The sequence below is a fragment of the Mustela putorius genome, unplaced genomic scaffold (genome assembly GCF_011764305.1).
Source record: "Mustela putorius furo isolate JIRA1106 unplaced genomic scaffold, ASM1176430v1.1 tig00000238_pilon_pilon_pilon, whole genome shotgun sequence".
Taxonomy (NCBI): domain Eukaryota; kingdom Metazoa; phylum Chordata; class Mammalia; order Carnivora; family Mustelidae; genus Mustela; species Mustela putorius.
This window is the reverse complement of record NW_025421324.1, coordinates 945,705-970,267: the sequence shown is the minus strand read 5'-3', so window position 1 is coordinate 970,267 and position 24,563 is coordinate 945,705. Positions and strand designations below refer to the sequence as shown.

Here is a 24,563-nt window from a genome sequence, read left to right as displayed (position 1 = left end):
GTAACAGCCATTAAAGCTTCATTTCCTCAATAATTAAAGTCTTATATGATCTAAATCGGTTCAGAAGATTGCAGAACCAGAAATATTAGCTCCTCTATGGATTCCTGGTATCGAATCTCAACTATGGGCTCACTCTGCTCTGATATCTTCACATAAGTTCTCAGGCAGCTTCCTCTTTCAGACTCCTCAGCTGCTATTCCCCAGGCCTTCACCTACACCCATGCCTACCCCTGCCAGACCCCTGTCCCATGCCCTTCTCTGCCTTTTTCTCTGCCCAGAGAAAACTGGGACTCTTGGCCATGAAGTAACTTCCTCTAGTTCCACTGCCTTCCCACACGTTTATCTGCACAGACTCCCATCCTAGTCCCATCCTAATCAACCTGAGAGGAAGCAATGTCCTTTCTTCCCTGCAAGACTAGTTTCTTCATTTGTGCTGTGGAACCCTGACTGCCTCTTTGTGTTGTAGTTTCAGTCACTTCCTTTTCTTACCATTAGCCCATATTTAGTCATTCACTGTACAAATATTTATTAAATGCCCACTTCTCAAGATCTCTCCATCTTCATAAGAGTCCTATCCAGACACCTATCAAACCAAGACTTCATTAAAGAATAGTAAAATGTGATTTCTACTTTATCTCCTATTTGGTCTTGAATGCACTAAAATCTGGCTTCCTCCTCACAAAACTCCCTTGAAATAAACCACTCTCAACAACCTCCTGAAAGGAGCAATGAGCGCCAGACTGGGGAAACAACCAGCACTCAAAGGGCCAGGATATCCAAACTGGCAGGGCAGGAAGAGACTATGGAAGAATGAAAGTCCCATTTGGCAGTGCTGCCAATTCTAATCTGCTCTGGGGCTGGCTTAGCTCACATAGACAGGAGTGGGAAGGCTCCTCACACACACTGCCCCCTAGGAGCACCCTGAGAGAAAGACCTGTACCTGACATCTGGCACCCAGTTCTGGGGAGGCCCAGAGGCAAGGCTCAGAGATTGCGAATGAGTAAGAAAAAGAACTAAGGAAACTTCTAGCACCATCTGAGATAGAATGGACCCTCTGGAAACTCAAGCTGCTTTCTGAAGCTTTGGCTTCCTTACAGCTGACTTTTGATTTTCGTGGATTTCTGCATTGCCCAATGTGGATGAACACTAAGACCACTCAGTTTATTTGTAGACAAAAAGGAAGAGAGAAGCAGCTTCGACCAGCATTGCTTGGGGTCTGGCTAATGCCTATAATCAATAAGGATCTGGCTCTAGACATCCAAGTGACCCTAGAGGCACCTGTAAACTGGCTTCTTTCGCTCCTCTGCTCAAAGCCCCAATCTGGGCCCCTCACTTACTTAGTCTCTTTTCTTCCAACAAGTTCCTCCGCTGCGTCGTCAGTGCCCCTGCTCTCATATTGTATGGGGATGTCTGTCGCCAGTGCCAAGGGCAGGAGGCTAAGGCCGTCTAGCCACCAGGCCTCTTTCAGGGCCACCTGAGCACCAACAATGCCCAGGCTGTGCTGCAGCTCAGGAAGTGTCAGTGGTCGCAGCCATGTAGCCAACTCCTCCCCTACCTGCTGCCCACCCCACAGGGCCTGCACGAAAGGGCAGGCTGGGTGTGGCGGCCCACGGTGGAACTTCTGCTTCTGGGGACAGCACTTGACATGGGAGGTACCCTCTAACAAAGAGGTATCTGGGGGAAAGGCCTGCTCTATGGCATCTAGCAGGTCCAGCTGGAACTGGGATTGGACCCAGGGGGCCCAGTTGGACAGCTGCTCGAGGAAGGGCAGTAAATCAAGGCGACCAACAAATAGTGCACGATATGGGGGAAGCTGACGCAGCACAGCATGCAGGTAGTGCCAAGCTGCAGGGCTGCCATCCTGCAGCACAGCCGAGAACAGAGCTTGGAGCTCTGCCACCAAGAGCTCCAGCGCTGGGGGGTGCTGCGACTGGGTCACTGCCTTCAGGAACTGCCTCTGTTTCCTGTGATGGTCCCGGGGCTGCTCTTCTGCTTCTGGAACACAGATGGAGTGCTGAGATTCAAGGTCCTCAGACGATGAGTCTTCAGGAGACGGACCTGCCTTCTGCTCTGAGACCCAAAGGAGCTGGGCATTCAACTGCTGTCGGACTGACCTCGCCCACTGATCAGGCTCTGATTGCCAGTTCCAGGCTCCTGGCTGCTGGATCTCACCTGCTCGGCCCAGCCCAGGAGAAGAACAAGAGAAAGGGCTTAGGCTCTGGGCCACGGATGGTCAGAGTCTAAGGGGGCTAGGGGAAGCGGGGAGGGAGGGAGTGAGGACAGGGAAATGGATGGAGCTGCAGGCAGAGCCAGAATAGCAAAAGACAACTCTCCCTATAGCTTCCCCAAAACCTCTGGTAAGAAACAGGCCCAAGACATAGGTAGGGGCCCTCTTTGCACAAAAGTTCCTTCCCAGCACCCAGGATACAGTCCCCCTCACCTGGCCCAGGCGGTACAGGAAGCAGTGGAAGGGAAGGGAAACTGATGTGCTGGTGAGGCTCCATTCCAATTGCCTGTTGGAGAAATTGGTGAACCGGGACTTGGATCCCATGCACAGGCTAACGCTACTCACAGCTGCCCACACAGAAAGACTGGCACACATAGGAGTGATCACTTGCAGAGAAAAGCTGACACACACCTGTAGAGGGCTCACTCAGAGAACCTTAGTAAGAGCAAGGAACTGCCACTGGAAATGGAATCTGGCAACGGCCTAAAAGAGAGAGACAGGTCTTCACTCAGAGGCAGCAAAGCTCCAGTCCTAGCTGCCCATGGGCTGTGGGGGCTGTTGAGGGTAGAAAGCACAGAGAACTACTTGGTAGGGATGAGGTTGGTGGTAGTGTGGAGAGGGAAAAGTGGCAAAGGACCAAGCTGGGAGGAGGAGAAGGATGAAGAGGAAGAGTGGGAGGAATGGGAGAAGGAGAAAGGGAAGGGGAGGAAGAGAGGGGAGAGTGGGGGAGGTACAGAGAAGGCCCATGGGAGTGTGAGAAGAGGGGATCTTTCTGGAGTCAGTGTCGAGGATGGTCTGAGGGCAAAGGAAAGTGGTTTGCAAGCTGTGGACTCACCCGCAGCTCATCCCTTTCCAGCTGTTAGAACGGTTACATGGCCCCAAGAGGCCTGAGCCACCCCCCGCCCCCCGCCCCAGAACACCCGTGGAACAGCCGAGGAGCCGGAAAGGGGAGGAGTCAGCATCCGCGTTGCGCCAGGGTGGCACCGGACGAGGTGAGGAGCTAGGAGGAAGGCTGGGAAAGGCTTCCTTCAGCCCAGGTCTAACCTGCTGGCTGCCCACATAACTTAGGGATTGCCGATCAGTCTGGCTGGGTATGAAAATGAATGACACGGTTGATTTGGGGAAGTAGCAACTCTGAGGGCATTGTGGGAAGGTGTAATCCATGTGCCTATCTATATACTCACTGAGCGTCTAAGCTAGTGCCAGGTACCAAGAAGCTGCGCCATTGGGACCCTACCCGAACACCATCCACAAATCCACCAACCTCACCTCACCAACCCCCTCAAGAAAACCCATTATAAGACAAAACATTTGATCATAGGAAGCCCAAAATTGAGGGTGGGAAGGTCTGAATGATGAAAGAAAGAAGGAAAAGAAGGAAGAATGGAAAAAAAAAAAGAATGAAATTCAGTGTATGAGATCCTCACCTCTGCTTTGCAATCCAGATTTGTACATCCATCTACCGTTATTGGCTCTACTTGGAAATCTGATAAATATCTCAAACCTAAAATCTTAAAATGTCCAAACCAGACTCCTATCACCCCTCTCCCCAGGGCAAAAGAAATCTGCTTTCACTGCCTTCCCCAAAATAATAAGCCCATTTTTCCCAGTTACTTGGGTCAAAGCCTTAGAGTCACCTTTGGTTTTCTCTCTCCCTCCCTCTTCCCACTTCACTCTACATCTCTTGTTGAATCCTCTAGCAAATTCCATTGGCTATAGCTTCAAAATCTATCCAGAATCCAAATATTTCTGACCACCTTAAGTGCTACAACCTTGGCCTATATCACTATCTCTTCTCACTTGGATTATTCCATAGCCTTCTTAGCTGGACTCCCTCCTTCCTTTTTTTTTTTTTTTTAAGATTTTATTTATTTATTTGACAGAGAGACAGATCACAAGTAGGCAGAGAGGCAGGCATGGGGAGGGGGGAAGCAGATTCCCTGCTGCGCAGAGAGCCCAGTGCAGGACTCAATTCCAGGACTCTGGGATCATGACCTGAGCCGAAGGCAGAGGCTTTAACCCACTGAGCCACCCAGGCGCCCCTGGACTCCCTCCTTCCACCCTTACCCCTACTATCTGGGTTTTTTGCTTTGTTTTGTTTTGTTTTTTTCCAGAGCAGCCAGTGACTCTTTTCAAATACAGGCAGCTCTTGTCACTCCTCTAATGCCTTACCATTGCATTCCCTGAGGTGAAAGCCAAAGCCCTCCATGGTCTCCACATTTCTGTGATGAGCTGCTGGTTACCTTTGGGAACTTCTCTTCTACTCTCTCATTATTCATGCCACTGAAGCTGTTCTTGGATCACACCAAGCATGCTCCCACCCCAGAGCCCATGTACATCTCCACTGTGTACCAATTAGGACATGTACAAATCTTCTGTGCCTGTGTAACAAATTACATAAACTAAGCAGCTTAAAGACAAACACCCATTTAGTCTGTCACAATTCTGTAGGTCCATCTCCAGCATGGCTTGGTTGGGTTCTCTGCTTAGGGTGTCATAAACCTGAAATCAAGATGTTGGCTGAACTGATAAAGGCAAGGGAAACAAGGGCAAAAATGAACTACTGGGACTTCATCAAGATAAAAAGCTTTTGCACAGTAAGTAAACAGTTAACAAAACCAAAAGACAACTGACAGAATGGTAGAAGATATTTGCAAACGACATATCAGATAAAGGGCTAGTATCCAAAATCTATAAAGACTTATCAAATTCAACACCCAAAGAATAAGTAATCCAATCAAGAAATGGGAAGAGGACATGAACAGACATTTCTGCAAAGACATCCAGATGGCCAACAGACACATCAAAAATTGCTCCACATCACTTGACATCAGAGAAATACAAGTCAAAACCACAATGAGATACCACCTTACACCCGTAAGAATGGCTAAAATTAACAAGTCAGGAAATGACAGATGCTGGTGAGGATGCAGAGAGAGGGGATCCCTCCTACAGTCTTGGTGGGAATGCAAGCTGGTGCAACCACTCTGGAAAACAGTGTGGAGGTTCCTCAAAAAGTTTAAAATAGAGCTACTCTATGACCCAGCAATTGCACTACTGGGTATTTACCCTAAAGATACAAATGCAGTGATCTCAAGGGGCACGCGCACCCGAATGTTTATAGCCCAATGTCCACAATAGCTAAACTATGGAAAGAACCTAGATGTCCATCAATAGATGAATGGATAAAGAAGATGTGGTATATATATACAATGGGATACTATGCAGCCATAAAAGTAATGAAATCTTGCCATTTACAACTACATGGATGGAATTAGACAGTATTATGCTTAGTGAAATAAGTCAATCGGAGAAAGACAATTATCATATAATCTCTCTGATATGAGGAAATGGAGATGCAATGTGGGGGAGTTGGGGGGTAGGAAAAGAATAAATGAAACAAGATGGGATTGGGAGGGAGACAAACCATAAGAGATACTTAATCTCACAAAACTGAGGGTTGCCAGATGGAGAGGGGATAGGGAGAGGGTGGTGGTGTTACGGACATTGGGGAGCAGCACCATATGTGCTATGGTGAGTGCTGTGAAGTGTGTAAACCTGGAGATTCACAGACCTGTACCCCTGGGGCTGATAATACATTATATGTTAAGAAAGAAAGAAAGAAAGAAAGAAAGAAAGAAAGAAAGAAAGAAAGAAAGAAAGAAAGAAAGAAAAAGAAAGAAAGAAAGAAAGAAACTGTGAAAAAAAAAAAAAAAGATGTTGGCTGGGTGGAGCTCACATCTGGAGGCTCTGGGGAGAAATCCCCTTCCAAGCTCATTCTTGTTGACAGGATTCAGATCATTGCTGTTGTAGGACTAGGTCCTGGTTCCCTTCTTGGTTATCAGCTGGGTTGATACTCAGGTCCTAGAAGATACCCACCTTCTTTGCCATATGGCCTATTCATCTTAAGGCTAGCAACAGTGCCTAAAGACCTTCTCAAGCTTGGAATCTTTCTGCATCCAGCCAGAGAAATCTCCTTGCTTTTAAAAAGTCCATGTAGATTAACAGAAGAGAATAGGGGGCTCAGAAATGGACATTCAACTGTATGGCCAACTAATCTTTGACAAAGCAGGAAAGAAGTTCCAATGGAAAAAAGACAGTCTCTTCAACAAATGGTGTTGGGAAAATTGGACAGCCACATGCAGAAGAATGAAACTGGACTATTTCCTTACACTACACACAAAAATAGACTCAAAGTGGATGAGAGACCTCAATGTGAGACAGGAGTCCATCAAAATCCTTGAGGAGAACACAGGCAGCAACCTCTTCGACCAGAGCCACAGCAACTTCTACCTAGACACATCGCCAAAGGCAAGGGAAGCAAGGCCAAAAATGAATTATTGGGACTTCATCAAGATCAAAAGCTTTTGCACAGCAAAGGAAATAGCCAACAAACCCAAAAGACAACTGACAGAATGGGAGAAGATATTCACAAATGAAATATCAGATAAAGGGCTAGTATCCAAAATCTATAAATAACTTATCAACACACACAGGAATATAATGCCATCAAAAAAATCTTGCCATTTGCAGTGATATGGATGGAACTAGCGGGTATTATGCTAAGGGAAATAAGTTAATTAGAGAAAGACAATTTTCATATGATCTCACTGATATGAGGAATTTGAGAAACAAGACAGAGGATCACAGGGGAAGGGAGGGAAAAATAAAACAAGATGAAACCAGAGAGGGAGACAAACCATAAGAGACTCTAATCTCAGGAAACAAACTGAAGGTGGCTGGAAGAGAGGGGATGGGAGAGATGGGGTGGCTGGGTGATGGACATTGGCGAGGGTATGTGCTATGGTGAGTGCTATGAATTGTGTAAGACTGATCAATCACAGACCTCCACCCCTGAAACAAATAATACATTGTATGTTATTTTTTTACAAGTTCATGTGGAAAGGTTGGACCTACCCTACCCAGATAATATCCCTTTCTTACAGTCAGGTATGCCATATATGTAAGCTGATCACAGAAGTAAAATCTATCATACCCATACTCCTAGGGATTATGTAGGATATGCACACAGGGAATGAGAAATTCAGGACCATCTTAAAATTCTGCCCACCACATACGTTGTAATAACAAAAGGAACCCAAAATATAGTCGTTTGAACCTGATTTAAGTTCCCCCCGCCTTACATCTGTCCAAGTAGAAATACTTGAGGGCTAATATGGCAGCCTTTTTGTTGTTCTGCCTTCTCTGAGGAAATGGCCCCTCTCTTCAAGGTCCAAGAGAGTTCACCACCATGTCCGCTGGGTCCCATCCCAGCCATGGAGGCAGGAGGGAGGAGGCCCACCCTTACTCTTAAGGGCACAATCTGGTAATGCACACATCACTCAATCACACATTCACATCTAGCTGCAAGGAGAGCTGCAAAATCAAATCTTTATTTTCAGTGGCTATGTTCCATATAAAAGCAAAGGATTTCCTCAGTAAGGGAAGAAGGGAACAATGGATTCTGAGGGACAACAACAGGCTTATACCACAGCAAACACTCTTCTTCCAGATGTCCACAAGCCTTATTCCCTCATTTGAAGTCTCTGCTCAAAGACCTCATAAACGACTTCTCTGACTACCCAGCATAAAATAACAACACTGTTCCCACTTTTCTTCTCCTTCCTACCCTGCATTGTTTACTCCACAGCACTTCATATTATCTTGTATAAATACTTAACTGCTTATTGTCTATTTCCGCTGACTAGAAACAGAAGCTCCATGGTGGCAGAGATTCTGATTGCTCTCTGCTCTATCCCCATCCCCTAGTGCTGGCACCAAGAGTAGATGATCAGAAAATATTTTGGGAACAAATGCATAAATGTATAGCAATCTTCATTGATGAGAAAGGGGCTCACCTCTGGAGTCAGATTGTCCGGATTAAAAACCTGACTCCACAACTCATTAGTTGTAGGGTATTTTGCCTCAGTTTCCCTCCCTCCCTCCCCTCATTTCTTCCTCCTTTCCTTCCTTCCTTCTTCCCTTCCCTTTCTTTCTTTCACTCTTTCTTTTAGTAAAATGAAAGTAATAGTATCTACCTTGCAGGATTGCTGTAAATATTAAATGAGTTAATGCATATAAAATGCTTAGAATAGAGCCTGATAATACTACATTTGATACAGTTGATTTGTGTAAGCTATGTGTTTCTGCTGCTTGTGACACCCTACCAAGTGCTGTTTACATAAAGGTGAACAAGATATAGTAGTATTCAGTAAGGGCAGGAATAAGGGCAGCCCTTCCTGGAAAGGGCAAAGAGTCACAGCAGGTCTTGATGTTTATGGCCCTAAAATAACAGTTCTCCAGAAAGGCAAGGACAGAAGGGAATCCTGTTCAGCAGCCTTATTGAACCCTCAACATCACCCAAAAATCAAATTTTTTTTTTTTTGCATCAGTCCACTCTTCCATTCTGTGCAAATACTATTTCAAACCTGTATTCTCATGTTCCTTTTTTGTTTTACTCTCCAATGATAACTTCACCTCCTATTAAAAAAAAATAGATGAAACAGAAACAAGAGGATACACACATTTATATACAGATAGGTAGGTAAGTAGGTAGGTAGATAGATAGATTTATTTTAAAGAACTGGCTACATGATTATGACGATTAGCAAGTCCAAACTCTGTACGATAGGTCAGCATGCTGGAAACTCGGGCAGGAATTAATGCTCAATCTTGAGGCAGAAATTCTTCTTTAAGAAATCTCACTTTTGGGGCACCTGGGTGGCTCAGTGGGTTAAAGCCTCTGCCTTCAGCTCGGGTCATGATCTCAGGGTCCTGGGATCAAGCCCCGCATCAGGTTTTCTGCTCAGCGGGGAGCCTGCTTCTCTCTCTCTCTCTCTCTACCTGCTTCTCTGCCTGCTTGTGATCTCTGTCAAATAAATAAATAAAATCTTTAAAAAAAAAAAAAAAAAGAAGAATTCTCATTTTCTGCTCTTATGGTCTCTGACTGATTGAATGAAGCCCACCCTCACTACTAAGAATAGTTTTGGTACTTAAAGTTAAATAATTGTAGATGTTAACCACATCTATCAAATAACCTTCACAGCAACATCTAGATTAGTGTTTGATTAAATAACGGTATAGTAACCTAGCCAATTTGACACATAACACTAACCATCACACATGATATTTAAAAGAAACTCAATCTCTTAGTACCAATAATAAAAAAAACAAAAACGTAGATCTGCTTTACCCATTCCTCTATGCTTCCTGTTACCAATCAGAGATGTTCCTCCTCTCTCTAAAACCAAGCTCTAGACCTGTGCTCTGAAACTCTCTCTCCTCCCTTCACTTACTTAACAAATATTTATTGAGCATCAACTGTGCTGGGTACTATTTCAGGTGTTTCGTTACATCAATGTACAAAGCTAACATTGACAAAATTCCTGATTTATGACTTAGACAATGTAAATTCTAGTGGGAGATACAAGTAATAAATAATAAACAAAATAAGCCCTTTACCCATTTCACCAATGGATGAGGGGGACCAAAAGGTAGTCAGAATATAAACTGGCCAACAGATAGGATATGATTTAAAAGTCTAAATTTCCATAGAAATATTACTGGTCTTAATCTTCACCCTCTTTAGGAGAATCACATTTAGAGAATTTATATCACTAGTCTTGGGAAAGAAAATAATACTTTGAATCTGAAGGAAGAGAAATTACCTGCAAAAGCCCTACAATGGTTTCCACCCTAATGTAGTTCCTGTTTAGATTAGATGGGAAAACAAGCCTATTCCAAAAGTTCACACTATTTAGTGTTTATGGTGGTTAACAGTCTAAAATATAGTCTTGTAGGAAAAAAAAATACAGCAATGTGTGTAAAACACTGCAGGGGACAATGCCAATATAAATAGTTTTGTATAATCATGGTAGTATACAGAAAAAATTTTATTAGAATCTTGATCCAGAAACAAAAAGAAAAAACAATATGAGTAAAATATATATATATATATATATATATATATATATATATATGTATATATTATGTGAGAAATGACAGTGCTATGGAAAATAGAACAGAATAAAGATCAGGAGTTTCTGAGGGGAGGATAGGTTGCAATTTTAAGTAGCATAATCGGACTAAACCTTAATAAAAAAGGAGACATCTAAGCAAAGACATGAATGAGGGTAGCCCTTCCCCCTGTCTTTTGTTTGGTTAATTCTATTTCATCCTTCAGCTCTCAGGTTCCAAATCACTCCTCTGGAAAGCTCTCCTTCATCCCCCACACAGGTAAGTTAGTACTACTACATGTTCCATTACAACGCATATGTCTTCTTTGTAACATTCACCATAGTTGTGATTATTTGTTCTATATTCACCTTCACCATACCTGTGTCAAGTTCCAACAGAAAAAAAGGATTGCATCTCTTTCATTTACCTCTGCATCTGCAGGGCTTAACAATGTTGGTAAATACACTCACTTGGGTATTTGTGAAGCACTGAATATAGGAACGAAAGTGGGGGCATACCCAGTAAAGGAAAAACAGAGTCAGGAATTAGCATGTCTCAGTACCACAAATAAATTAATCCTTTTACAACCAAGGGTAAGAGAACTAAAAACTGAGGAAAGGGGGTTGAAAATGAGGCCAGAGACATCTTCTGGAACCTGATCACAGAAAACAGTTGTGATACTGAAGAGTCTGAAGGTGACGGAAGGTGTTGGGTAGATAAGTACTATTATTTTTGTATTTTGCAAGAATCACTCTCGACCAGTATGGAAAATGGATTGGTAGATGTCTCCTACTAGCCATTCTCCTCCTCTTCCTTAGTACCAGAATTTCCAATTTTTAACTGCATAAAAAATGACTGGTGAAAATAAAGTGGTATTTCCTACCCTCCCTTGTAACAAGGTCTGACCACATGACAAATCCCTCATGTGGAACTTTTCGGATGTGTCTTAAAGGGAGGAGGATATACCCGCTCACCCACTCCCTGCTCCATTCTGGCCCTTGGAATGTTTGTGTCTAAAGTAAAGGTCCATCCTGGGTCACATGATTGAGGATCATACTTTTGATACAAGCAGAAAGCTGAAGAGTAGCTTGGTTCTTAAATGACTGTGATGTTACACCAGTCTTGGATTAGATTTTTACTTCAAAGTTTGTGAGTCACTGTCATTTTTAGTCTCTGTTACATATACCTTAGCTAAATGCTAACTAATCAAAGGGATACAGGCTCAAGGAAGAAGCTATTAGGTGACTGCTGCAGTAATCTATACAAGAGCTGATTGAAAGCTAGCTCAAAGTAGTGACAAAGGAGATGGACAGAAAAGAAAGGGTTCAAGAAATATTTAAGCAGAATTAAAATGCTTAGAAATTGAGTAGAAACTAGAATGACTGTTTTGCTCCAGATGGAAGCTTTCTGGTATTGACTGATCTGTGAATATTAAGGGCAGAAGGGTAGAAGGCATGAAAAAACACCTCTAAATCATCAGCAAAATGGCAAAAGTTAAATGCAGACTCATTTGTGTCTCTTCTGATATTAAGCCTTTCTCTTCCTATGTCAACAGTGGACTGAGCTGGGAGGAAACTGAAAGATGTTCATTCAATAAATATTTAGCAAGCACATATGAGATGCTAGGCACTGTGATAAGGGTACAAAGGTGAGCAATACAGCCATGGACTGTGCCCTCATGAGGTATGTAATTACCAACTGTTATGCCGCAAACATGAGGAATTACGGGAGCTGGAGTCTGGGAAGAGTTATTTGAGGAACTATCATTCAAATTAAGTACTCAAGAATGAGTAGAAGTTAAGTAGATAAAGTGAAGGGAAGGCAGGAAACAGGTGCAAAGGCCCTGACTTGGAAGGGGACCTGCCTGACAGGTTAGAATGGAGTTGTCAATGTAGTGAGAGCACAGAGAGGGAGCAAGTGAGGTGCGGCTCAATTCAGTTGAACAAACAATAATGACAGTCCAGTGTTTGACAGATGATAAGATAAAGCTGAGGTGGGCAAGGGACTGGATCATGCAGGGTCTCAGAGGTCACATGTAGCATGCATTTTTATCCTAAGAATGGAAAGCTATTGTGAGAAGCCTAAATTTGTGTTTTCTGGATTATGAATAGAGAAGAGTGGAGGGATGCAGAAGTGGGTATGAGGTAAAGTAGCAATTGCAGTAACCCTGTTGAAAGACTATAAAAATGGGGAGAAACAGACAGAATCAAGGGATATTTACAAGTGTAAAACTTAAACAGATGGGATTTGGCAACTGAGTGAGGTTTCGACTTCCTGCAACTGGAGGAGTACTAGGTATAGAAGGAAAGCTGATGAGATAAACATGCTGAGTTGGGGTGTTTTTGAGACACCCAAGTCAGAATGTCTATCAAGTAGCTCAGAAGAGAGATCTGGAAGGCACCAGTAACTAAAGCTGAGTGGGGACACAATCCTAGAAAAATGTCTGAGAAAAAAGAGGACCTAGAGAAATCTTTAGATGTAAAGGCTGGAAGCAAGTGAACCTCAAAAGAGGCTATAAAGCTGTGGTGAAAGTAGCAGTAGGACCACGAATGGAATCACAAACACTAGTCAATAGTACCAGATGCTACTGAGAAGTGAAGTAAAATGAGGACTGGGAAATCATCACTGAATTCAGGGATATGAGTCATTTGGTGGGCCACGGTGACCTCATCAAGAATTTTAACACAGTAAAGATTGTAGAACTCAAAACAGACATGGTGGACGAATGGGAATGTAGACAGCCACAGTATCCTACTGTTTCAGGAAGTTAAGCTGTAAAGTGGAAAACAATAGGATAGTAGTTGGAAGGGAAATAAGGTAGTGGTTTGTTTGTTTTAAAAGGGCAGTCTTTAGCATGTTTGAACAATGGTGAGAATATAGCAAAATAGGAAAAAGTCAGAGATTCCCAAAGAAGGACTAGGTTTCAGAACAGGAATAGGCATTGGCTTTAAGAGACATGCTTGTCCTACTTAGATGGAGGGAAAGATAATGATGCAGATATAAGCAGGTGACCAAGTTTTGTTGCAACATTTTGCGGGAACTCCTGAGAGCTTCTACTTTTACCTATGAATTAAAAAGTAAAAAGTAAAGAAAAGTAAAAAATTACCTGCAGAAAACTAAAGGCAATAGTGAGGGTAATAAGAGGCTTAATTATATTGATCTAGGGGTACCTGGGTGGCTCAGTGGGTTAAAGCCTCTGCCTTCAGCTCTGGTCATGATCCCAGGGTCCTGGGATAGAGTCTCACATCGGGCTCTCTGCTGAGGAGGAAGCCTGCTTCCCTCTCTCTCTCTCTGCCTGCCTCTCCATCTACTTGTGATCTCTCTGTCAAATAAATAAATAAAATCTTAAAAAAAAAAACATTACCTGCAGAAAACTAAAGGGAATAGTGAGGGTAATAAGAGGCTTAATTATATTGATCTAGAGGTACCTGGGTGGCTCAGTGGGTTAAAGCCTCTGCCTTCCGCTTGGGTCATGATCCCAGGTTCCTGTGAGCCCCCCCCCCCCCATTGCATCGGGCTCTCTGCTCAGCAGGAAGCCTGCTTCCTCCTCTCTCTGCCTACTTGTGATCTCTGTCAGTCAAATAAATAAAATCTTAAAAAAAAAAAGAGAGAGAGAGAATATTGATTTGGAATGGTCATTGCAGGGACCAGCAGAAACTGTAAAAATCTAGTGGGATTATAGGAGTTGAGTCTTCATTTGACCCAGGTAACCATGAATTCATAGTCTTATAAATCTGTTCTGTAGTGATTTCCTTGGGCTTTTAGCTGTCCAAATTCAAAGACAGTCAAATGTCTCATTTTATCTGTGTCCAATAAAGAGATGACAAAGAAATTTAGCCTGTTCCAAGAGAATGACTGGAATTTAAGTTGGACAGGAATCTTAAGACAAAAGGCGTTAATGCAGGCTGCCTGAGTGGCTCAGTTAGTTAAATGGCTGCCTTCGGCTCAGGTCATGATCCCAGCGTCCTGGGATCAAGCTCCACATTGGGCTCCCTGCTCAACTAAGAGCCTGCTTCTCCCTCTCCCTCTGCCTACTTGTGCTCTCTCTGTCAAATAAATAAATAAATAAATAAATAAATAAATAAGGTGTTAATGGAAATAAGGTAGAATCAATAGCTTGAATGCTCCAGTGAAATCAAAGAATAGCAAAGGACATATATAATAAGCAAAGCAGAAGGAATATAGTCAGTAAGATGCTGGTAACAGTGTTTTAAAGATGGAGCAGTTTGGGGTAATGATAATGGCCAGGACATAACTAAGGGTGTGGTTAGCTAAGACACAGAAAGTCGTCTTTCACAGAAAGACTGAATCGAGGAACTAAGAAACTGAAATACTGAATGGACTGTCCAGTAACATTAAAGCATCAAGAAGTTATAGGAAGACCAAGGGCTACCTATTTCAAGGAAAGCATTGGTTACTAAGGACAAGTAATGGGAGAAGGTGGTATAGTTCAAAATACTCAAAGAAATCCGACTTTGCAAAGGAGTAGGCAATTAAGTTCTGAAGCCACAATGGCAAGAACACCAACTCTGTCTCCAGTATGTATTTGTGGTAAGAGATAGAGCTTTGTTAACATTTACTCTTGTGTTGTGCTTAAAATGTCACTCTGCTCTCATTTTACCAATGGATATCACTTTATGGCAAGACCTGAAGGGGCCATCAGTGACTATAGGACATGGATAACAACAGTAGGGTTCTTCTAAGTACCGAACATGTTTATAAAGAGAAAAGAAGATGTTAAAAACCAAAGGGATTAACTAATGGATTACACTGAGGGATACTTGCTTTTCCAAGCCAAGGGACAGGCTCGGTGCAGATAAGCAAGCAAGATAAACTCTGTCAATTCAGAGAACGTAGCCTCTAGAGTCAAGACAGATGTGGTTCTTAGCCCTTCTCCAGCAAGTAGTAGTTAAGTGACATGGAAACCGAGACAATTTACAATAGAAATTTACTAGAAGGATACACACAAATGTCCATGTAGAAGAGTCCTCCCACTAGCATCACAGTATTCCAGGTCTCCATTCCCATCTTGGGATTGTTAAGTTCACAAGCTGTTTTAGCTGTAGTTACTTACCAAGGAGAGAACTTTATTGGTATGCACAAATCCACTCAGTAGGGAAGTTCCTGGTCAGCAACTAATATGTTCCTAGCAAAAACTTTTGTTCAAAATACAGGAGCTAAAGAGGCAAAAAGCTGTTTGGAGCCACTTTTCTCAAGAGTTAACTATGTATAAGATAAGGTTCTGGTACATTCTGGATTCTTGCTTCCTCATCCTTTAAGGGGAGATAATCTCTCCTTGTAGTTTTGCTATAAAGATGAAGATAAAGCAGGACATGTAGCAGTATCAGAACCCATACAAATTGGGTGGCTCAATGGATATTTTGAGTGGCAGCCTGGTGTAATAAAAAGTACATGGGTTTTAAAGTCAGATCTGTTATCTATAAGGATCTGCTACTAGAGAATCTCAACTTCCTGATCCACACGGGGGGGGGGGGGTGAGGATTTCTGCTCTGTGCATAGTTATAAGGAGTTTTTGTTATTATTGTGGGAGCCAATGTCTAAGAACTTCCATTTGCTCTATAAAAAACAAAACATGGTCACCTGATGGGGAACAGCTGAACGTGAAGTGGGAGATAAGGAGAACAGTGAAGATGTAAAATAATCACCATGGTGATTAGGAGATGAAATACACCAGGAGGCCACAAAGGATTGCTTGTTGGCAGTGAGGGCTTTGTTGAAATTGGAGACCTTGAATATTTAGTACCACTCGTTACACAGCTGTGTTTTTCTCTAGCAGTCTCAATGGAGGAAAAGAAAAGATAAAACAGCTGGAATGATATAAAAAGGACACAAGGGAGGCAAGAAAATGCAGTGATGGAGGATAGGTCATTGAGACTGCTGAATACAGAAGTAAATTTCAAAAGGAGGACAATAAATGAGAGAAGAATGGAGAGGCTCAACACGGAAATAACAGAAAAGAGACAGCAGGAACACAGGGAAGAGGACAGAAGAGTTGAAATTATAGACATGCAGGTAACGATAAAGCAGTCCCAAGGATTTGCTTTATCCTCTTTTTCCCCATAACCACCATCATCTACTTCTCCCTTGGGCTTCTGTCCCTCAGGTCTGGCTATATAGCAGAATATGGTCCTCCAAGTTTCCCCTTTCTGACTCTCCTGAAGACAAGCACACAGGTCTTCTTTTGTGTGAAGGCTTTACCACTCATCCTGGGGTAGACAGAAAATAGTAAGAAAGTAACAACTTGGGAAGATGGCTGAAGTTCCAGAACACCCCCAAATTCTTACAGGTTTCATCTCTGTTCTGGAGCTACTGAGTTTCCGGGAGGCAATGCCTAGAAACCCTGTCTGTGATTTCTTATCTGTTGTCCTTAGTTATCTCCTCCATTCCCTACATCTAGCAGAATTCCTTAGAGTCCACAAAAAGAGTTATGAATGACTGCACACTGGCTCACAAATGAGCCATTTAAGTCAGACAGGTTTAAGTGAAGGAGAGCTAGAAAGAGGTCTCATTTTCTCTGCCATCTGGGCAGAAACCAGCTTCCTGTTGATGTCACTAACATTAAAATTTTACCCACAGACCTTGCTATAACCAGGTGCCTGGGAATGTTGAGGTTTTCCTTCTACACACAGACAGCAATTTCTCCACTGCCAGGGCTGAAGCCAACCGATATGTGCTAGCTAACAGAATAAAGGATGATGCCAATAAAGTGGGCAAACCTTCCCCGACCAGGACATAAACCAAAAAGAGTAAAAGCGGGTTTATTGGCTCCGGGAAAAGGAGCAATAGTACCCAGCTCTCAGGTAACCCCTCACTCTATATACAGGCTGCATCCAGCCCAAGGTCCACTGGCTCCTTCAACTTGAGGGTCCATCCAGTGCCTCCCTTCCTGGAGTTGAGAGGGCTAGCTGCCTGATGGTGAGGTTCCGGATTGTTCAGCAGCAACACTTGGCCCAGGTGAGGCAGCCTCGTAGTCTGCGATGCGGCGCTGTACCAGAGCAGGCATGAGCTGCACATAAGCGGCCATGAGGCGGTGGTTGGAATGGATCAGCTTCCCAGCACAGCTGTGCAAACAGGCTTCCTGGATAGAAGAAAGGGTAAAGCAGAGGCCAAAGGTGTCCTGTCGGGTCCGTCTCCTTCCTTCCCATCCCTAGCCTAGGGGCAAGTTGGGTCGTGGAAAGGCCAGAGCCCGAGGCAAGGGAAGTCGGGGTTGGGAACAGTCTACCGCGAACCTCCCTACAGAGTTCCCCACCTAACCTCCTCAGCATCCAAAGCTCGGTGGTGCAGGCTGGGCACGCAGCGCTGGAAGCAGAGTTCGGTCATCCGATTGTAGACCAACAGGAAGTCCCGCAACTAGGAGAAAAGGGGACAAAGAACTCAGCAAAGAGGGGGCTCCTGGAGGCCTCGTTGCTCGAGTTTCCCAGGACCGCGCGCCACAGCCCGACGTTCCCAGCCTTCCGAAGTCCAGCCAAATGGGCAAGGATCCTAGCTGAACCTATGGGCCTGCAGCGACTTAGCACCCACTCACGTTCCTCAGTTGCTGCTGCTGCTGCTGTGGCTCCATCGCGCCACCAGGTCTCATACATCACTTCCTTACAGCCACTCGGTAACGCCCCGGAAGTGATCTCCCCCAGCTCCCCAGGGACTGAGGGGGTTGGCTCAAGGATCGCCATGCCCCGGCTAAACGTCATTTCCGCCCTTATAATCTGCGACGTGGCCGGCTTCTTCTGCCCGGGAGGGGACGTCACTTCCGCCGAGTTCCTGACCTGCTGCTAGGATCGCGACGGGAACTGGAGCCCGAGGTCCCCGCGCGGCCCGGGCCTGGCGCCCTGAGGGGAAGAGCGGCCCGGCCGGAGGTGAGAAGGACATACTTGGGCGAGGGGAAGTTGAACGCACGAACCTGCCCTAAGGGAAGATGCCACTGAGCCTTGGGGAAGGATGAGGACACACCTGATGCCCAGGTGTATGGGGGGGGCGGGGACTAACACACCTGGGGGACATAACTGACTTTGGAAGGGATCACTATGTTCTGGGAAAAAGAGGCTTTTCCCAGAGACCGAGAACATACACCAACTGATTCAACTAAGGCCTGGGAGGTAGGGCCCGAGGAAAAGGAGGTGCATGGGATGGAAGAAGAGGAGACCACCTGAGGGAAAGGGGAAGAAACACTAAGGGAGTGTGAAAAGCCAAGCAATGGAGAACATACCCGAATGGGAGGAGTAAGCTCCTGAGCCTTGGAAAGGGGTTAATCTGGTGGGGGGAAACAGCTGCATGGGGTAGGTTCCAAGACAGCACAGACCTTATCTCTCTTGGTCACTGCTGTGACTTCAAATAATGCATGACACATAGTAGGCACTTATCAAATGTCTGTTGAATGACTGAATGCATGAATGATCACATGAGTCCTGATGGGGTTGAGGGTTCGTGAGAAGACACCTGGGGCCTGGGTGTGCATGTGGAAAGATAACACATCTTGGAGGGAAGAAATACATATCCCTAAGAAGAAAGGAGTGGGGGCCCAACCCTAGAATACTCCAGTCTTGGGACAACTTCTAAAATCTCTGAAATGGTGGGGGAGACCTTTTCTTTCTGGAGTATTGGCCAGTTTCCAGAACTGTTTGTGTTGGGCTTTGCAGGGCACTGGGGTGGAGACTTTGACTCCAGTCCCTTCCCTAGCCATGACGGACGGGATCCTAGGGAAGGCAGCCACAATGGAGATCCCCATCCACGGGAACGGTGAAGCTGGGCAGCTTCCTGAGGATGATGGGCTGGAGCAGGTGCTTCTGTTTGATTCTTCTCCATATTGTTTTAATTTAGGAATCCCATATCATAAGCCCTGGGCTCTTACCCCATTCCATTAGTTTTCCCCTAACTTACCTAATTCCCGCCAAGCTTTTTACAAATCTTCATTCTGATTCTATGCAGACTTCCTTTGTGTGCTCTCTCTGTGATGCTTCAATCCAAGCTTGTTCTCACCCCCCAAATGATTCAGCTGCCCCAATGTTCCTGAAGCCCCCCTCTTCTCTGGCCTATAGGACCTCCAGCAGGTGATGGTGTCAGGACCCAACCTCAATGAAACCAGCATTGTGTCTGGTGGCTATGGGGGCTCTGGTGACGGACTCATCCCCACAGGTATGAATGATCGGAACAGGACAGGAAGCTTGTTTGGAGAGAGAGTAGGGTAATGGTTTTGGGGAGTATAGGGTATGCCTAAGATAGCTTGAAGTATGTCTGGAGATACTGGGAACTTCTGCTAGTATGAGACCTATGGACTGTCCTTAGCTAGAGCCCAAGGCTAGAGCCCAGGGTTGTCCAGCTGCTCCCATTTGCCATTTAGCCCCTAAGATGTGACCATTTTTCCTTTCTCTGCTGCAACTACCCGAATCACGTAAAGAACTCTGTTTCACAGACATTCTCCCTGCTCTGGAGCTTGAGACAGATTTGGAACTCTGAAGCTTCTCAGAGTTTTGGTTTAGACTCTAAAGTTTAGAGAAGCAAATATTCTTGAATCTCACACTGACTCGGATTCCACATGAGGATGTCAGTGAGGTTTCTTATTATCAGGACCCACCATCCTTGACCTGCCACCCCATTCTTAGCATATTTTCTTCCATCTTCTCTGCCCCTGTACACCAGCAACTCCCTTCCACACCCCAGTCCCCATCACCACCTCAGAAGGAGGCCAGATGTATATTGGAATTTGGGTCTCAGGGCACAAGGTATGAGTTCTGTTCCTAGTGAGTAGGAGAATCTCATTGTCTCTAGTTCCTGCTATTTCAGTAAAGTTATTCAAATGCTGGCTAGGAGGTATGGGTGGACCCACAGAGATGTCTGGTTATATCTGAGAGAGGCTGGTGTCAGAGAACTTGGTTCTTTAGGGTCTGGCCGCCATCCATCTCACAGTACCACTCCTGCTGGCCCTGGAGATGAGGTGGCTCGGGGCATCGCTGGAGAGAAGTTTGACATCGTCAAGAAATGGGGCATCAACACATACAAGGTGGGATTTAAGCACTTTTCCCTTTTCCCACACTTTTCCTGGGTACCTTTACCCCATATTCCAGATTCCAGTATCCCATCTATGGCCGAGACTAGGAGTGTGGGGATGCTAGGGTCAATACCTGTTGGGGGGAGGGGCAAGGTGCTAGGGTCTCTGACCTATTCCCCCACTTCCCAATCAGTGCACAAAGCAGCTGTTATCAGAGCGATTTGGCCGAGGCTCCCGGACTGTGGACCTGGAGCTGGAGCTGCAGATTGAGTTGCTGCGTGAGACGAAGCGCAAGTATGAAAGTGTCCTGCAGCTGGGCCGGGCACTGACAGCCCACCTCTACAGCCTGCTGCAGACTCAGCATGCACTAGGTGATGCCTTTGCTGATCTCAGCCAGAAGTCCCCAGAGCTTCAGGTGCCTTGGTCAGGCCAAAGAGGGTGGGGGGACTGGGCCCGGGCCCTCCCAGGCAGTCAGCCCTCAGCCTCCCTCCCTCCCTCCCTCCCTCCTGCAGCCCAGAGGGAGAACCCCTCCAGGGTAGGCCCAGCCCTACCCCCAGCAGCACTCACCTGTGGAGGCAGCCTAAGGGTTTGTACAGAGGTTCAGAAGTTGGAGGGGTGGGGGAGATGGCACACTAGATGCCTCACAAGTAACCCTTCTCTGCATCAGTGCTCAGCCTAATCAGAGTCCCTCCCTTGCCTGCTGCACTAGCTTTCCCTATTCTCGTCCTGTGAACTTATATGAGAACCCCACTCCCATATTCCTACCCCAGCCATCCCTGGGGTGGCCCCACTAACTTTCTGGCTAAGAGAGCCTTGCTAGAGGCAGCCCTTGGTGGTTCCAGTTTCCATGGCTGTTTCTCCATGGGGAGGAGGGGAATAAGGGCCCTGTAGCTTTAGTCAGGTAGGAACTGTTGCTCAAGGCCTGTCCTCCCTTCTGCCTTCAGGAGGAATTTGGCTACAATGCAGAGACACAGAAGCTGCTGTGCAAGAATGGAGAGACCCTGTTAGGGGCTGTGAACTTCTTTGTCTCTAGCATCAACACATTGGTCACCAAGACCATGGAAGACACGCTCATGACTGTCAAGCAGTATGAGGCTGCCAGGTGTGGGCACCAGCAGGGCCCAGGGTTTTGGGGATTGACTGGCCTGGGTGGAAGTTTGAGCTTTGGGGTCATAAGAATTGAGGAAGGAAAGGAGAATATGTGTGGAGGACACAGGGGTGGAGACCAGCCTGTATCACCCCTTTCCCAGGCTGGAATATGATGCCTACCGAACAGACTTAGAGGAGCTGAGCCTAGGCCCCCGGGATGCAGGGACGCGCGGTCGACTCGAGAGTGCACAGGCCACTTTCCAGGCCCATCGGGACAAATATGAGAAGCTGCGGGGAGATGTGGCCATCAAGCTCAAGTTCCTGGAAGAAAACAAGGTGCCAACCCCACCCTTTGTCCCCAGCCCACCTTCCCATCTGTAACACTGACCTTCTACCCCCAAGACCCTCCCCATTACTGGATGGGGGAAATACAGCCTGGCTAAGGGGTGGGATCTTCCCCCCAGCCCCTTCAACTCCTGGACCTTTCTAGTAACCCGCCCTCCAATCCCTGGCCCTTTTCTGTTGGAGGATTTGGCTCCTGATTCCAGGAACATAACTGGGAAAAATCATTCCCTGAGCTGGGGTACCAGAACTCCAGGCCCAGCAAATCAAGTCAGGTTTCTCCCATCAGACTGATCCTTATCCTTTGACTCCCTTAGTAGAGGTCAGCCCCCACCCTAAAAACACCATCAGAGCAGAATCCAGGTACCCCTGGTCTGGGCTCAGGCTCAAGAAGGGCATCTGAGTCCAGTCTCAGCTGACCCTGCTGGACCCCCAGATCAAGGTGATGCACAAGCAGCTGCTGCTCTTCCACAATGCCGTGTCAGCCTACTTTGCTGGGAACCAGAAACAACTGGAGCAGACCCTGCAGCAGTTCAACATCAAGCTGCGGCCTCCAGGAGCTGAGAAGCCCTCCTGGCTAGAGGAGCAGTGAGCTGCTCCTAATCAAACCTGGCTATCAAGAAGGACATTGGGAGAGGCAGTCCCAGGGTGGGGGAGACTGGACTTGGGACATCCCTTGCCACCTGCCCTCTGGCTTGGGTTCCCTTTCCCTGGCTGGGGCCTGACACCAGTTTTGCCCATACTGCTGTGGGTAGGGAGGGGGCTTGCAGGCCCAGCAGCTGCTGTCCTGTCCTTTATCTTCCTGGCCACTGGGCTTCATTCCCAGATCTTTTCCTTCACTCCACAGCCAAAGGCTATGACAGAACCACTCCCTGGCCAATGGCATTACTCCTCAGGCCTGTCCCCAGCTCCTGGGGTATGCCCCCTGACCAATGGCAGGGCCTCAATAGGCCCTGTCAGCCAATGGCAGCTCTTCTTGGGCTCCCCTGGGCCAATGATGATGCCTCCCGTACCCTTTGTCCCTCCTCTATGTGTCCCCATTGCAGAGAAGGGGACTGGGACCAAAGGGGTGGGGATAATGGGGAGTCCCATTTCTGGCCCTGCATCTGAATGGGCTTCCTCTCACCTTCCCACCCAGTTTAATTGTGCTTAGAGCCCTGGAAGATTGGGACCTAGCACTAGGAATAAACCTTTCATAAAAGCAGGCCAGTGAGGTCAATTTGTGGGGGTACTCTAGGAGGGTGGGCTGGGTGGAGAAATGTTCAGTCTAACCGTACACCAAAATCCTGTTAAGCCAGAGGAGCAGAGGCCAAATAGCTGGAAGTCACAGGTTTTAGGAACAGTTGAGAGACCACTCCTCCCCCAGCCCCAGCTGGAGCCAAAGCTTTGTTTGCTCTTTAGGCCAGCACTGAGATAGCTATGGTCTTAAAAGCACAGGGCCTAGAGGGGGTTGGGCCCACTGACCTTCATCAGCCATTCATTCATACAGCAAATATTTACTGAGTGCTTTTATTTGCCAGGCATTGCTCTAGACCCTGGGGATACATCAGAGAATAAAATAGTCCCTTCCCACATTGCTTATGGCCTAGTGGGGGATAGAGACAAGTAACCAGGCAACTACAATGCAGTGATGAATACTAGGATACAGAAGTTCAGGGAGCTGTGGGAGTGCAGAGGAGGGACATCTAACAGAGACTGGAGTGCGTATGGGCTGTCACCTTGAAAACTAAGACCTGAAGGGCAAGTAGACACAGGCAAAGAACAGGGAGAGAGCAGTTTAAGCAGAGAGGCCAGCATATGAGAAGGCCCTGATAGGACTTGGGAGGAATTCAGTTTGGAATGAAAAGTGGAAGGGGAAAGGCTAGAGAAGGACAACAGAGGTGAGGCAGTGAGGAGGCCACACTGGGCCTCTTCAGGCTTATGATTAGGGACTTTTGCTTTTAGGAGAAAGGGAGCTGTAAAGCTTTCTCAAGCACATATTTGATGACATGAGAGAAATCTAAAATTGAGGGAAGTAGTGCTCATGAGGCTTGAGACAGTATACAGACCCTGGACCCCTCACATTGGGTAGTCTAGTAACCCTGGCCCCAGACCAAAAAGCAAGCAAGAACCCTGAGGCTCATTCACCAGCACTGGCCACCAGAACCCATCAGGTGGATGAAAGGGTGAGGGTGCACCCAGGTGTATTGGCCACCAGAACTCATCAGGTGGATGAAAGGGTGAGGGTGCACCCAGGTGTTGAGCCCATATCAACCCTGTTTGAGGCAAGGATTCTCCCCCAGCAGCACTTCAATTCAGTCAGCGCCCAGGTGTCACCACTTCTGTGCTCCTCAACCAAGGAGAGCTCCAGAATTTTTCAGCATTCTGCACTACCTTTGGAGGGTTGGAGGAAGAGGACAGCCCACTCAGCAGGTTCTTAGAGCACTGAGATCCATGCAGCCTGATTTTGCTCTGTGCCACTGATTCTACAGCTCCCAGGCAGCCTTTCTTGGTTTGGGTCAGCCTGCAGCCATCTGACCAGAGCTTGATTACCAGGTTGGGTGCTTCACATATAAACCCCCACTTTGTGGGCCACTGGGGACTTCCAACATGAAAGGTACTGAATCTGTGGGTAACTGGAGGCAGGCTCTAAAGCAGAGCTCAAACCCTGGTTACACACCACTTTCTGGCTGAGTTAGCTGATGAAGGTTAATGTCTGAGGAGCCAAGGGCCCTCAGTTTCTTCCCCTGTAAAACACAGCTAATAAAAGAAGATACCTATTAAGATTATAAGTACTGAAGGAGACAATATATGTAAAGTGATTCGTTATGTTTCTGGCACATAATAAGCACTCAGTCCCTGTTAACTGTTATTATAATTTTCCACTGGGGCTGCTTTTCCACAATGCGATGATTCGGAATTGCTCTGGTTTTTGGAGTGTGGAAGGGAATCGCTGGATGGTCTGAA

General features: G+C 46.1%; 3 protein-coding genes across 4 annotated transcripts in view; 1 reads left to right on the top strand and 2 right to left on the bottom strand.

Annotated features, from left to right (window-relative positions):
- The window catches only part of DNHD1 (dynein heavy chain domain 1), a 74,058-nt gene extending 70,908 nt beyond the window's left edge, over positions 1-3,150 (bottom strand). The window contains 4 exon segments of the mRNA XM_045078253.1: positions 1,338-2,172; positions 2,441-2,513; positions 2,639-2,710; positions 3,063-3,150. Of these exon segments, the coding sequence (XP_044934188.1) occupies positions 1,338-2,172; positions 2,441-2,504 (899 nt within the window). The 5' untranslated portion in view covers positions 2,505-2,513; positions 2,639-2,710; positions 3,063-3,150.
- Positions 3,151-16,946: 13,796 nt separating this feature from the next.
- On the bottom strand, positions 16,947-17,827 carry TIMM10B (translocase of inner mitochondrial membrane 10B). Its single transcript, XM_004781163.3, has 3 exons — positions 17,730-17,827; positions 17,459-17,554; positions 16,947-17,282 (listed from the first exon to the last, which is right to left on the bottom strand). Exons 1-3 carry the CDS (start codon positions 17,781-17,783, stop codon positions 17,106-17,108), a joined length of 327 nt encoding a protein of 108 aa, XP_004781220.1. The 5' UTR covers positions 17,784-17,827; the 3' UTR covers positions 16,947-17,105.
- Positions 17,828-17,919: 92 nt separating this feature from the next.
- ARFIP2 (ADP ribosylation factor interacting protein 2) lies at positions 17,920-22,821 on the top strand. 2 transcript variants are annotated; one of them, XM_004781164.3, is made up of 8 exons: positions 17,920-18,057; positions 18,838-18,978; positions 19,237-19,333; positions 20,080-20,198; positions 20,380-20,601; positions 21,131-21,288; positions 21,437-21,611; positions 22,054-22,821. In XM_004781164.3, the coding sequence occupies exons 2-8, from the start codon at positions 18,880-18,882 to the stop codon at positions 22,207-22,209; spliced, it is 1,026 nt and encodes a 341-aa protein (XP_004781221.1). In that variant the 5' UTR covers positions 17,920-18,057; positions 18,838-18,879; the 3' UTR covers positions 22,210-22,821. The 2 variants fall into 2 exon arrangements, with proteins under 2 accessions (XP_004781221.1, XP_044934187.1); XM_045078252.1 differs by lacking the exon at positions 18,838-18,978 and having other exon boundaries at positions 17,940-18,057.
- Positions 22,822-24,563: the final 1,742 nt, after the last annotated feature.

Coding starts and splice junctions, on each gene's coding strand:
- TIMM10B (XM_004781163.3), bottom strand. CDS start 17,783: ATGAGACCTGGTGGCGCGATGGAGCCACAGCAGCAGCAGCAGCAACTG. Junction 17,555..17,729: donor AGCAGCAGCAACTGAGGAAC/GTGAGTGGGTGC, acceptor CTTTTCTCCTAG/TTGCGGGACTTCCTGTTGGT. Junction 17,283..17,458: donor GAGCTTTGGATGCTGAGGAG/GTTAGGTGGGGA, acceptor TCTTCTATCCAG/GAAGCCTGTTTGCACAGCTG.
- ARFIP2 (XM_004781164.3), top strand. CDS start 18,880: ATGACGGACGGGATCCTAGGGAAGGCAGCCACAATGGAGATCCCCATC. Junction 19,334..20,079: donor TGACGGACTCATCCCCACAG/GTATGAATGATC, acceptor TTGGTTCTTTAG/GGTCTGGCCGCCATCCATCT. Junction 20,602..21,130: donor AGAAGTCCCCAGAGCTTCAG/GTGCCTTGGTCA, acceptor TTCTGCCTTCAG/GAGGAATTTGGCTACAATGC.